At 39.6% G+C, this 13,814-nt stretch overlaps 1 protein-coding gene across 1 annotated transcript in view; it reads left to right on the top strand.

The window, feature by feature from the left end:
- Positions 1 to 2,293: 2,293 nt before the first annotated feature.
- The window catches only part of LOC122761004 (cyclic nucleotide-gated cation channel beta-1-like), a 28,704-nt gene continuing 17,183 nt past the window's right edge, over positions 2,294 to 13,814 (top strand). Inside the window, 18 exon segments of the mRNA XM_044016204.1 lie at positions 2,294 to 2,372; positions 3,338 to 3,419; positions 3,540 to 3,561; positions 3,684 to 3,729; positions 3,844 to 3,946; positions 5,258 to 5,277; positions 5,385 to 5,484; positions 6,525 to 6,549; positions 6,628 to 6,715; positions 6,876 to 6,988; positions 7,350 to 7,413; positions 8,013 to 8,088; positions 8,181 to 8,205; positions 10,211 to 10,535; positions 10,818 to 10,967; positions 13,077 to 13,144; positions 13,335 to 13,558; positions 13,652 to 13,682. Coding sequence (XP_043872139.1) covers positions 3,339 to 3,419; positions 3,540 to 3,561; positions 3,684 to 3,729; positions 3,844 to 3,946; positions 5,258 to 5,277; positions 5,385 to 5,484; positions 6,525 to 6,549; positions 6,628 to 6,715; positions 6,876 to 6,988; positions 7,350 to 7,413; positions 8,013 to 8,088; positions 8,181 to 8,205; positions 10,211 to 10,535; positions 10,818 to 10,967; positions 13,077 to 13,144; positions 13,335 to 13,558; positions 13,652 to 13,682 — 1,561 coding nt within the window. The 5' untranslated portion in view covers positions 2,294 to 2,372; position 3,338.

Genomic DNA, 13,814 nt, shown 5'->3' on the forward strand with positions numbered 1-13,814 from the left:
TGGCGTTGCACCTACTGACCTAGATTGGGCCACAGAGTCCACTCCTCCTTTTCAAGCCTTCTTGTTTTTGCTCCTCTGCTTGTTGTCATGTCCCTGATATGAATCCCCCGTGACACCGTCCTCCTCCTCCTCCTTCTAACTTTATCTATTTCCCCCATCTTGTTCTTCAGCCTGTTGCTGATTTCCTCCCAGATGTATTCGTCGTCTTCTCCACATTTAAGAGATAATTCATGTCATGTGACCCCTGTCTTTCACTGTCTTTCTTGTCTCTTCGTGAAGCCACTACTTTCACGCTACAGTCATGTATCTGTTTATATTTGTGCTCGTATTATGTGTCATTTTGTCTTTTTCTGTGAATATTTTTAAGGGGTTGGGGGTGGGGCAGCATTTTTCATACAAATATGCCTTGTTTTTATTTTTGTTTTGTTTTTTTACTCCAGTTATATTTTTTGTGTTATGTACATTTTGTTTCTGTAAGAACAGCAGTAGATTTAATACTATATGACGTTGATGCATGCGGGGCATGTTCTGTTAGGCCTGTGCACTCTGTGTATGGAGTACGTTAGAGATTTTCACAATAAAACTCACAGGTAAATGCACTTTGCTGCAGTTTATGGCCTTCATTTATTTTACTAAGTGCAGCATATAAAACCTTCAACCTGCTGCGCAAATGTCAAGTTCAAGGAGTCGTTTGTGGATTTGGCCACAAGAGGGAATTGTTGTCTCTAAAATGTTGGCCTCAAAGAATTTACACACGGATGCAAAACTCAATTTATAGAAGTAAAATCTACAGATATACATATATAACTGTTTGAATAAATAAAAGTTGCAAGGAGACATAGTTTATTGGTCAGTTACAGGGTCTGAAAGGAAGAAGGAGGAGAAGGAGAAATGGTTTCAGAGCTACTTCCTGAGCAGGGAGTGGTTCATTTCTTGGGAATTACCGTATCGTTAAAATAGTAGCTGCTGGTATGGAAGTAAAACAAGCATCAGTCATGGTAAATTACACATGCAGAGAGAGTCATACACATGGGTCAGACATGGTGGTCTGATGTGATCTATTCACATCAGACCACTATCAGTGAACCATGTCGTTGTGCCTGAGAAACGGTGAGAAATGCTTAATGGTGCTGATGAGGCAGGAGGCTGAGGGCAGATCCCATTATCAGCTCAGCTGGGGGGATAATCTGGGAGAACATGTCCATGACACAGAGAGTTGGCTGGAATATGTAGAACCACAGTGGCCTTAATCCTGACGGAACAACTGGAATCTGTGCAAAGTTTGGGCAAAGATTTCAGGGAGAAAGGAACAGAGTGAAGCTAAAAGTATGGGAACTGGACAATTGTGGAGACTGTGAGGGTGAATCATAGTGGTTCTCATGCTTTTATATTATTATTTTTGTTGCTGTGATATTCAGTGTGTGGTTATATAAATGGATGGAAAACATTACAGTAGAGAAAAACATTAAACATTTTGAAAAGTGAAGAAGAACAAAAAGCATTGAGACCTGAAGAAACTGATGAAGAAGAAAGTGGATGATCTGTGACTGAAAGTAATCCTGATCAGCTCTGACATAATGACGTGCAGGACGGTGCAATCACTCACTCACTCACTCACTCAGAAATTCATGTTAACCAGGGCAAGGCAGATGCTCCATACACAATTAATTACAGTCGTTTTGTGGATGTTTATGGCACAAAATACTTTAATTTCAGAATAATAGTCTGAGGGATTATAAAAGGGCCTTCATGCCACTGTTATGTTGGGTGCATATATGAATATTTCAGGTTTCCTCAACACTTACATCAGTCACTTCTGTCTGGGTTCTTGCTTCCCTCTCTTCAAGTTTTATTTCCAATGCTGTTTATGAAATAATTTTATCATTTCCTGTATTGATTAGATAGATTTTGTATTTCTGAATTGATATCGTTTCCATATTAAAAGGTTTTTTTTAAAGTTGAAGTTGGTAATGTAGCCGACACTGTGTAACTATTGAGGACAGGATTAAAGATCGTCGGGATTGTATTGTAGATGATGGAGACTTCACTGTGCATATGAGACAAAAAAAAACAAGAAGAAATGGAAAACAAATTTAACACATTAAATACAAAAGTAAGTAAGTTACTGATTATATTGAATGAAAGAAGAGGTCGACATGCAGAGGCCGCCAGAAAACAGCAGCAATCCCCGATAAAGAGACATTTCTCTGCAGTTAATCTGCAATGGCTCACAGTCCTGGATTGTGTCCTGACCTTCAGGTGGTGCTACTTAATCCCGTTAGCCACATGCAGCCAATGTGCTAATCCCAGCACTTGCAACTTGCTCTGGATCTCCACACCACTGGTATGCAGAGCCACCTGTAGAAGCACAGGTAAGAAAAAGAAACACAACATACAAACTATACACTTCTCATATGCAGGGAGTGTGTGAAGCAATTGTGGTATAATAACTCTATTTTTGTAGGTTTTTTTCTTTTGCTCTAGATGGTGTGTAGTGTCTGAGTCAAAGAAAACTCTTAGTTGAGCAAACCCTTCCAGCAGAAACAGATTTCTCCTTGTGATTTTAAGATCTTATTATGTGTGAAAAGGATGCAGACAGTGACGTGTGTCAGCGAGGACAGAGCTGCAGTGATGGATCTTTGAGATTAGACCCCTGTGATCTCTGCTGACTGCATGGGACAGTGTGTGTGTGTGTGTGTGTCAAGAGTTCAGTCAGAGTGTGATCACGTCAACAGATCAAACTGCTTTGTGAAGAAGCTTGATTTCGGATTTTTAGCTAGATAGGTAGATCGATTGATATCTCAGGTAACTTTCACCACTGATGAAATAATCATTTCAGAATAATCTACAAACGGTGCAAACACAACACATACCTTTGAGTTTGAGTCTTTGATTTTGGTGTTTAAATGTTGTCTGCTGTCCTGACTGAAGCTGTGTGAAACTCTGCTCCTCTTGTTGTGTTTTACAAGGTTTACATGACACGTTTCTAATTTCCCTTAATGAAAACATCCATGGTATTCACGACAAACTTAACCCAAGCAGACAAGTAGGGCTGCAAAGATTATTTGATAAAGCGGTTATTAATAAATTATTAAATTAATCGTCAACTACTTTGATAATCGATGAACAGCAGAACTTTCCTCAAAAAAGACAAACGTGATTTTAAAGGGATTATACACTTACAGACAACTCTGTTTGTCTGCCTGTATGAATAACTGACTGAAGATGAAGAAGCTTCTTTAATGAGGAGGAAAGAACGAAGAGCAATTATCATCAGCATTATCAAAAGTGTCTGACGGGTGTGTGTGTGTGTGTGTGTGTGTGTGTGTGTAAACAGGATGTTTAACTGGGTGGTGAAAGTGGTCCCTCAACCACCTCCTGAGACAGATGCTGCTGCCAAGACTCCCTCTGCTGCTGCAGTATGAAGAACACACACATACACACATACACATCATCATCATCATCATCATTGCAATACTTCTCACTCTTATCTCTCTCTCTCTCTCTCTCTCTCTCTCTCTGTCTGTCGGAACTCATAGATTCCATCAAATACTAAACAGGGTGAGGACCTTTGTTTTACTGTATTGTTTGTTCTGCACACACACACACACACACACACACACACATGCTTGTGTCTGCAGCACAGTATCATTAAAGTATGTGTGTTTTTACTTGTCCTACAGTTCAGAGCCCTCCACAGAAAAACACTGGGGATGTTTCAGAGGACAGGTAACAGCTTCTTTGAAAGTATTCTGGTGTGTGTGCGTGTGAGTGTGTGTCTGCGTGTGTCTGTATATATGTGTGTGTGTGTCTGACCATCTTCTCTCGACCTCTCCTCTGCAGTCAGGTCCAGACTGGAGTGTTAGGCTGGCTGTCTAATGGTTTCGTCAGCGCTCTGCCGCAGCCCACCGGCTCCCCTCGACTCAGCAGAGCATCTGAAGACAGAGTGAGTGAGTCCAACAAGTCTGAGTGGACATGGTTGTCCCCTAATGACATGGTCAAGTCCTTTTAAGGCAACTGTAAATTCAACTGATTTGAGACACTGGTTTTCGGTGAGATAGATATGGACAATGACTGTATCTCAGCTATTCCTACACACAAGACTCAAGTATTTATATATAAGATCAAGTGTCTCCACTTTTATTATTATTGTTATTGTTATTATTATAGTCATTAATAACAACAACAACAACAACAACAACAATAATAATAATAATAATAATATTTTTTTTTAATAATAATGGCCTGATTACAAAAGTTTAAATCCACAAAATGATTAACTGCAGTGCCAACACGGCCCACGGAGGGGGTGTTGCCCACACATTGGGAATAACTGTGTATCCTAATGAACAAACAGCAGGAGTCCTTATGCTGTAACATGACATAATATTTACAGTATTCTAGTTTTTGCATATGGTAGAAGGATGAGAGTTTCTGTGAGAGGTCACGTGAACATCAGAGGTGGAAAAACATGCTGTAAACCTTACCTGCGAACACGTCGATCCTGCACATCTGTCTCTGTTACACATCTGTCACTCACATGCTGCTGGAACAAAGTGTCTCACCTCAGGAGTAGGTGTGTTTAACCCCGGCGGCTGTTTGTACATCGATGATATATTTAAACATATTCAAACAGACACAGTTACTTACACGCACACAAATATTCAGGCTAAGGTCGTGCACACACATTAAATAAGCTTAAAGATCATGTGCTCACACAACCACATGAAACTTCCCTGCAGCAAAACTAATGAACCAAGACAATGTTTGGTTACAGCTGTAAAGAAATGCAGAATTAAAACCAATGTATTAACTCTGAGTATTGGTACTTTTGTTCAGTAGCTTAGGCACACTGGGGAATAAGGATCCAAATTAATTTCTATAGTACATCTAAAAAAGAAAAAAAACGAGTTGACCAAAGTGCTAAAATACATTAACATGTAAAACAGAAACGATATAAAACAATGTTAACCTTAAAAAAGCAATATACTCTTACACACGGTCAGGGAATGCCAAAGTGAAGAAGTGGGTTTTTAGTTGTTAGACAGTGTGGCAGCTCCTTCCACAATTTGGGAACTACGACAGTTTTTTAACCTTGATCTAGATAAGAAGTCATTTTTCTGAAGAACACAATGACCATCTAGTTTTAGGCCAAGCCATAATATAAATAAAGTATATAATTAGTCATTTTTGATAATGCAGCTGATTCATTTTAACGTTTTGTCCTCATTTATCGTTTTTCCATGTGCATCGTCAGTGTGAAGAGGATGGAGAAAGGTATAGTATTTTCCGAAGAGTGGAGAATATTTAAAGAATAAAAGGTTGTTGTTGTTATTGTTTTTTGTTTTGTTTTTTTAATACATTTTTTTTTTTCCATTTCTCAGGTCTGGAGTGATCAACTGGGTCACTCAGGGTCTGACCAAGGTTCTGCCTCAGCCTGATGACAAGTACAGAGAGACGGACACCAACGAGGAGCACACTGAGGTCAGACACTTATCAACCATCATCAGGTTAACTGTTAAAGTAGCTGAGTTTATTTTCACGTACTGACAGCCATCATCAATGAAGTTGTCTGATGTCAGTTCTCACACAAAGGCCGCAACCCCTGGAAGAGGAAAGACCACTTTAGCATTTTGGGGCGGAGTTTTGGGGATGGGCTGACAGAAAGAGGGTGGGATGTATTGGTTGCACTGTTTTACACACATAGGTTTTATTGGGGGTTTTTAGGGAAAAATGAAAATTTTCCTGCTTTGTTTTTATAAATAATCCTGTTCACACGTCACAAAGACATCTATGTCCACACGAAAACACAAAAACCCGCTGTTAAGTGCTGTCAAATGCAACAGGTGGCGATATACTGTGACTGTAACTAAGGACTGTACATACTCCGCAAAAACTGAACTGGTCAGGACATTTCATACTTTCATGAGAAACTCAAGCGCAGAACTCCTGTCCTCATAGGGAATGACAAGATTTCTGCGTTAACCATGGCCACTTCACATTTCTGGCCAATTACACAATAGTTGTCGGACACCACACAGATGATGTGTCCAGAACAAGCTGCAAAGACTCCTAATCCAGGGCTGCAATAAAAAATACTGACGTCATTCTTTTCTCACAGTTCTGGGAGAGGGAAACCAAATGTCTCTGTTCTTGCAGAGTTTGTACAGTGTGTATGTGGACAACTGCTTTGTCCAGAAAGTGTAGTTTGGTATTGCTGCCTTTTCAAGATCTCCTGACCCTGGCTTTAATATTGTCCCACGGGTTTATAATCTAATCCTGTTTTTTCAGGTTAAGCTCATGAAGGCATCTACTCTACGGGGGTTAAGTCAGTTTGCATGCCTCCGTGAACTTCACTTGGATTTTCATTCATGTTACCTGACAGAGATCATTAAGAGTTCCATCACGTTTACAAATGTTCTTAAGGCTTCTCCTCAACATCTCACCTTCATCATTCCCATTGTAAACAAATTTATCATGAACAATAATAAAGTAAACACACTCTGTTCTCTGTTTCTCCTCAGGTCTATGATTTAGCAACAATGCCAGGTCTGTTTCTTCTTCAAATTTCCTAGTTTTTCTGAGAACTGGTCATTCTTACCCTAACTGAGCTGTGTGATTGTCCAGATCATGACCCCCTCCCTCACATCCCAGTGGTGGAGATATTGTCAGATGATGAGGAAGAACCGAGTCAATCCTCTCAGTTCCCGCCCAAGTGAGTATTAATCACCCGTTTATATACAGATATTAAACCTGGAGCAATCATATGACCAAAGTCTCCAAGGTAGCAGTAGCATTATGACTGGATTCCCTCAGTGTTGCTGTTGGTCTTTGCAGGTATTTCAAATAATGTGTTTTCTGTTTCTCTGCTGCAGCGTGGTGAAATGGGTGAAAGACATTGTCCCTCAGCCAGTTTTACGATCCAGCGGTGCAATCACAGAACCGCCGATCAAGTCGTCCCACTCCTCTCGCTCCTCTCTGGACAAAAGTAAACACTGATTACTATGATTCATCATCTTTATCTTATTGAGGATCCTTGGCTGAGAAGCCTTGGTCTGAAGGTGTGTCTACTACAGAGAAGATGATTATGAGGATATTTTTTTATTTGAACATAAAACATATACAGTACATAAAATACAAAGAACAAAAAGTGTAAAGCAGTATTGACAAAAAGACCAAACAATAACTTAAACCAATTTCTCGATGTTCAAACTGAGTTGAAACTCCTTTTATATGTATTTTATTAGATTATCAATATCACTATATATACATAATAAAATAAGATGTTTTATGACTGTGTTGGTTTGATGTATGTTGTGTTCTTCTCTCTCTCTCTCGCTTCTCTGCAGTTCTGTCTCCACCGCCTGAATCTCTGAGTGGAATCTCACTTGACACCGACAACAAAGTCTCTGGGTACGTTTTCGTCCCTCTCTATTGTTCTTAACATGAGGAAATCCTTTTGTGATTTCACAGGATACATCTGTTTACCTCCAGCATCATTTTTAAAAAGTAAAGGACGTATTATTTATAACTATAACGTTGGTGAAAATAAAAAAAAAAATCTTTTTCATCAGATTTCCTATAGGTTGTGCTGGAAAAAAGGATATAAGACACTCTATATTGCACTTTCTTATAGCCTCTGTATATACGTTTTAACATTGTAATGGGGGGATAGCAGCCTAAATGCTTTTTAGGTTAAAATTTTTATTTTGTTTGTAACATGTATGGGGGTGCTAACTGAGGGTCACATGGTGGTGTAGTGGTTATCGCTGTTGCCTTGCAGCAAAAAGACCTGTGTTCACGACCTGAGGGTTTTCCTCCAGGTCTTCTGGTTTCATCCCACAAAGAATGTGAATGAGTGGTGGTTCGTCTCAGCGATGCACTGGCGACCTTTCACCCTGTGTCAGCTGCGATTGGCTGGGTGCTAGTTAGTGTTAACTAGTCAATGTAGAGTGTGGGGTAAGCTACCACTAGTATGAGTTAGAGTGACTGACGAGTTTGTCTGTCCATAGTGTGGTCAGCTGGTTCGTGTCAGGACTGGGCCTGAAGTTGCCTCAGCCTGTGAGTCAACCCAAAGATGATATCGAAGTAAGTTTTTGGAAAAATTCTTCTCTATTCTTCTTCTTCTATGCTACTATTAGTTTAACTAACACAACTTTCTTTTCCTTTCTGCCTCCCAGGGTGCAGTGGCGGCTCTACAGAAAGGTGAGTTCTTTATCTTAATTCACTTTTAGAAAACATTTTCCCAGCAAAGAATACACAATTATAGCAGATAAATTCCTTAATTCACTGGTGAATTACACCACATTCTTACCAGTTATCTGCATGAACTTACCAGATGTGTTCTCTGCTCAAGCAGCGTGAGGTTTTTTTCCTCTCATATAGTTTTTGAAGAGGTGTTTTGGTCTGGGGTGGTCGGAGCCTAACTCAGTCCCTCTTCTCCTTCTGTTTCAGGGGGGAAGGCGCTGCGAGCCCCTTAAACAGCAGGAGGAGAAGACTGGGGGATGCTCCGATTCCACCACACACACTGTAGACATACCCATGTGTACAATGTGCAACTCACTATAAAACAAATCTAGGCAGCTGTTAAAGAATATAACACTATATTCAACTCACCTTATTGTACTCAGGTACAGTCTGAATGACTAGGAATGTAAAAAATAATAATAATATGTACTGTATATTCGTCTTCCATCTTTCTGCCACTCTTTAAAGGTCCAGTGTGTAAGAATTAGTGACATCTAATGGTGAGACTGCAGATTGCAGCAAATGGGGGAACCCCTCCACTCACCCCTCTCTTTCCCACGCGTGTCAGGGAACTACGGTGGCCTTTGCATACCAAAAAAAACCCTTTGTTTGCATGAGAATATTAACGGCAGCTTCAAGGCCATAACATATAAAGTACATAGCATACTAATTCTCAGGCCATGTAAACCTAACTATTTTTTTTTATTATTCAAACCATTTTACAATTATCCAAACATACATATTTGTATAACTCTTCCTAAATGTTACACACTGGATCTTTAACCTATGGAAATGCTGCTGTACTGTAAACAGTTGGTCATACATTTAGACATAAATTGCATTATATGGTTATTTCCTGTCAGAAATAATGGAGATAATTATTAAATGGCAGCTATATAAATTAAAATATTGTGTTGGTATATTATAAATGGTATATTTTTATTTGATATTCAACAATGAAGAAAGTGTTTTTTTTAATCTTTTTTAGTCTAATTTCTTCCGATCTATATTTCATTAAGAGTTTGGGGATTACTACATGCCAGATAAGGCCTATTGTGATCCACTTCTAAAGTAGTACAACTCATCAACATAATGCTGAAACTGCTGGAATAATAATAAAGATTCAGTGTGAAATGATTCATTCATGTGGTGGATTTTCATGATAGTGAGGATACAGTGTGGGCCAGTTATCACATGGTACATTTTGGCTCCTTGCTGCGGCCGTTCAAGTGAATAAAAAGGTCACTCAAGGAACAAAAAGTGTATATATATATATACTGTCAAATGGCTGAACAACAGTGGGGTTTTTTTCACTGCTGAATATTTTATGTGGCCACATCCTCCTGTTTTCAATCAAACTGTTTGCACCTCTTGTTTGACTGGTACAAAACTGTTGCCTCTGTCTTTCTTGACATAAAACTAAGTGTGGGAATATCGTTGGGTGACAAGTGATCACTTTTCTGAGTCATATGGAGCTGATAATTATCATTGTGTGAACTCATATGACAATAGTTTGTTCATAAAACTTACAACTGGCTTTAAAATGCCAAATATATACAGTATATGTACATTAGAATTAGTCATGTTTGCACACACCATTTAGTGACAGTGAATTTGACCTATCTATCCTTATTACACAAGAGCACAAGAGCAGTGGGCTGCCCAGGGAGAAATGGGGGATTGGATGCATTGCAACCTTCTGTTTACGAGCCCAATTCCTTTCCTTTTATCCACAGGCCGCCCATATATGTGTATATATGTAAATAAGGAACTAACATCTGACATCCTGCCTTACAAACACCCTGATTGTGACTTATGTCCCAATCATCGCACAATCATATCCATTATGAGTATCTCCCTCTTGCCTGAGTATGTATATAGGTACAGTAGCTTTCCATCCACACACCCCTCCCTAACAACATGTCCGCTGTCAACCTCACTTTACTTCTTGACCTTCTCACAGCCTCATTCAAAAACAAGCCTGACATAGTGCTGGAGGACGTGGAGTCAGACCACGAGGGTCAGCAGGAACCCGATTACAAACCTCCTGTGCCGACCACAGCGGTGACTCCACCGTCACCAGAGACACACCATGAGCAGTCCTCTTCGTTGGCATCCATGGTGGTGTCCCACGAGTGTGGTGACTCCAGTCCGGTACCAGAACAACCAGAGAGTGCAACAAGAATTACTCAGGAAGATGCTGAGACTCAGACGGGCCGGTGGACACCGTTCATGGAGAGCATCAAGAGGGAGGCTGAAGATGTAGCTCTGGCTACCATGGAAGAACGGTAAGAGAGGTGGACAACAAGAATTAAATCATTAAATAACAGGTTCTTTTATTAACACATTGCAGTAACAATGTGGTAATTGTAATATTATGATAATATCTTATTTCTATAGTTGTCACCACTTAATAGCTTGGTATTAACAAAGAACAATGTGTGGGACATTAGGATGAATTTCAACTTAATATTTAACACGGTATCCCTTTAGTAACTTGTTTTACAAACAGTGACTTCACAGCGGCAGGCATGTACAGTATCATATCAGTGTGTCCTGTGTGTCTTAAGTCTGCTGGTGGAGCGCATGGAAATGGCACGAGTAGCTGAAGAAGTGGCCAGACAGACAGCGGAAATGACCATCAGACAGTTGGCCGGTGAAGGACAGTCTATCAAACTCTCACTGGGCAGTGAAGAGTTGCTGGAGGAACCTGAAACCGAGTAAGAACCAGAACCTAACGTCCTTTATCATCCTCTGTAGAGCTCTTAGTTTCTACCCTTTAATCTGGAAATAGTTGATGAAGCTGGAACACAGAAGAAGACAACAGTCTTAAAGAGTGTTCAAGTTCTCTAACGGGCGCTCAGAGACCGTCTACAAAGTGCAACACTGAGACAAGAAAATACCAAATAACTTAATTTATATGCAGTGTCAATATCAGTGGTCAATTTATGATTACCCTACAGGGAAAATGTGCTTTTGTATAAATTGGATTCATTTTAATTAGCTATTATATTGAATAACATTGTCATGCCCATGTAATCCCTTTGGTCATACTAAAACATTTAGTCCCCCACCCAACCTCCATTTCCCCTTTACCTGGAGCCCCCAAAGTTCATTTGAACGTCCCTGTTCCTGAGACCGCGTTTTGCCTCGTGGCTTCAGTTTAGAAACAGGAAAATGTCATGGTTTGTTTCTATAAAGAATTTCTCCATGTCACGTGGGCTCACGGCGTCCCGTGGTTTGGTTTAAACCCCGTGGGTTCGACTTCTCCATAAGTGTTGTTCTCTCTGTCTCTCTGCCGCCGCACGCGCTGATTCAGCATCACAGCCTTTAGCATCACACCGCCTCTCCATAGCAACCGTGGCTTCCCATGGCAACACCCGCTCCCTCCCCCTTGCCTCTCTAAACGGTTCCCCCGGTAACGAGCTCGGAGACGCAGGGAAAACGATGGACGGAGACTAAACGCGCTGTGTTTGCTTCTAGTTTTCTATTTATAAAAAAAAAAGATGTCTAAACTCTCCTGACTTCGTTCAGACGACCCCACGGTCGCGTCGCGTCGTGTCACGTGATGCACATCAATGGATAATCTTGATGATTAACGCAGGCAAGTGTTGACAGAGAGAGTGAGTATGTGTGGTTTTATGAGGCCATGTTTAGATAAGTGGCGAATACGGATTCCTTTGAACAATTACTTCACTGAGTTAATAATATTTGTTAGAGTTGAGTCTAAGTCTTGCTGTTGTCAACGGGTTAGTTATAGTGTAGTATAAGCTTGAGGAGGTTCAACCTGTCAGTGTGTTAACAACAGCAACAACAACAACAATGACAACAGAGAGAACAGAGAGAGACACACAAACAGAAAACTGGGTCAGTTCAAAGGCTACTTTTCCATTTAAAGTTAAATGTGTGTGACTGAATGTAATCTTCTATTTTCACTGTTTGAATCATACTAGGTCATGTCAAGTATAATCATTCTAAGAATAAATTAAATTTTATTTATACTGAAATTATTACCAGGACTTCATAGACAATCAACTATGGCATCATCATCATTTCACAGGTTTTAAATTCTCATAATTTACATTATACTACTGTATTGTTGCGTTTTATTGTGAAATGACAGTAGATGGATGGATGGTTGGATGTTGATCCCAGACTGGGAACTTATTCTGATACAGCAACATTAGACATCAGACTTAGAACATAATAATATACTGTGCATTAAGAAGTAGACAAGATGGGAATAGAATATAACATATATACAAAATTACAACTATATTTAAACATATGACGGCATAAACTCTAATAAAAACTGACCGGGAATTAATTAATTATTATATAATAGTGTGATGGTTTGAGGCAGGAAAGTTTTCTTTTTAGCATTCTCTCCGAGCTTTGTTGTGACAAGGAAATCCTCTTTCAAAAGGGATACTTTTGTAAAGTATGATTGAAACTGTGGAATATTGTATCCTAGAGGAAAAATAAGTATTGTGACATTACAGTTGAATAAAGTATTTAGGAAGTAAAATACTGACAACACGGTATTCATAAACATCACAGCATTGTAGATGAGAGGCCAATAATCTTTTGTGAATGAACAGTCAAATATTTAACATTAAATTAAATATTGCATTTAAATAAATACTTATGTAAATATGCCAGAATTACCTTTAAAGGCTTCCTTTATTGTGTTGTCCATGGCCTAATGTTACACTCGGCACCCTGAGAAGCAAAATAAGAATAAAGAAAAACTTAAGTTGCAACTAGTAACTTTGGTAAAATGTTCTCTTCTCTCCTCTCCTCTCCTCTCCTCTCCTCTCCTCCTGCAGACTAGAAGAGAGTCTTACAGAGGAGGAACAGAAGGAGGAGACAGAGGAACTAGCCGTCACATTTCCAGGTAGGAGTCATGAAACACAAGCTTTTTTTCAATCTCCACTCAAAGATTGTTGTAGCTAGTGTGCAAATCTAGTATCGTGTGTCTTAGTTTGAGTTTTTAAAACCATTACATCTTATTCACCATTTCTACACCTGCATCGTCAACGTCAAACTGTGGAGTAAATGTCGTGAAATCTGCATTAAAAATCTAGAATCAAAGGAGGAAGCTACACCGCAGCAGACTTCTCCCTCTCTGCCTCCAAGTCCTGAACCTGAATCAGAAGAAGAATCTGAACCTGAATCTGAACCTGAATCTGAACCTGCTGTGGAAGAAGAGACTGGAGACAACCATTGTGAGACTGAACCTGTGACCCAGCAGCCACAGAGAGCAGAGGGAGACAGTCCTGACACCAACACTGACCAAGCAGCTCAAAAAGTAATAAAATACAGAAAACAATCATAATTTCATTTTTTACCAATTTGTATCTCAACGCTTAACGGCTATTCATTCATGTTTGTTTTTTTATAGGAGGAGGAAGCTACTGGGGATGACTGTGGTGGTGTGTATTATTCTATTTTATTGTTTCTAATCACAGATTAAGGCTTCCATTTTCAAATAGAACTTCAATTTACAATTATTTTTATAATTGATTCACTTGACAATTATTTTCTTGATTAGTTGATTGGTGGTT

This window comes from Solea senegalensis, unplaced genomic scaffold (assembly GCF_019176455.1).
Source record: "Solea senegalensis isolate Sse05_10M unplaced genomic scaffold, IFAPA_SoseM_1 scf7180000014299, whole genome shotgun sequence".
NCBI lineage: Eukaryota > Metazoa > Chordata > Actinopteri > Pleuronectiformes > Soleidae > Solea > Solea senegalensis.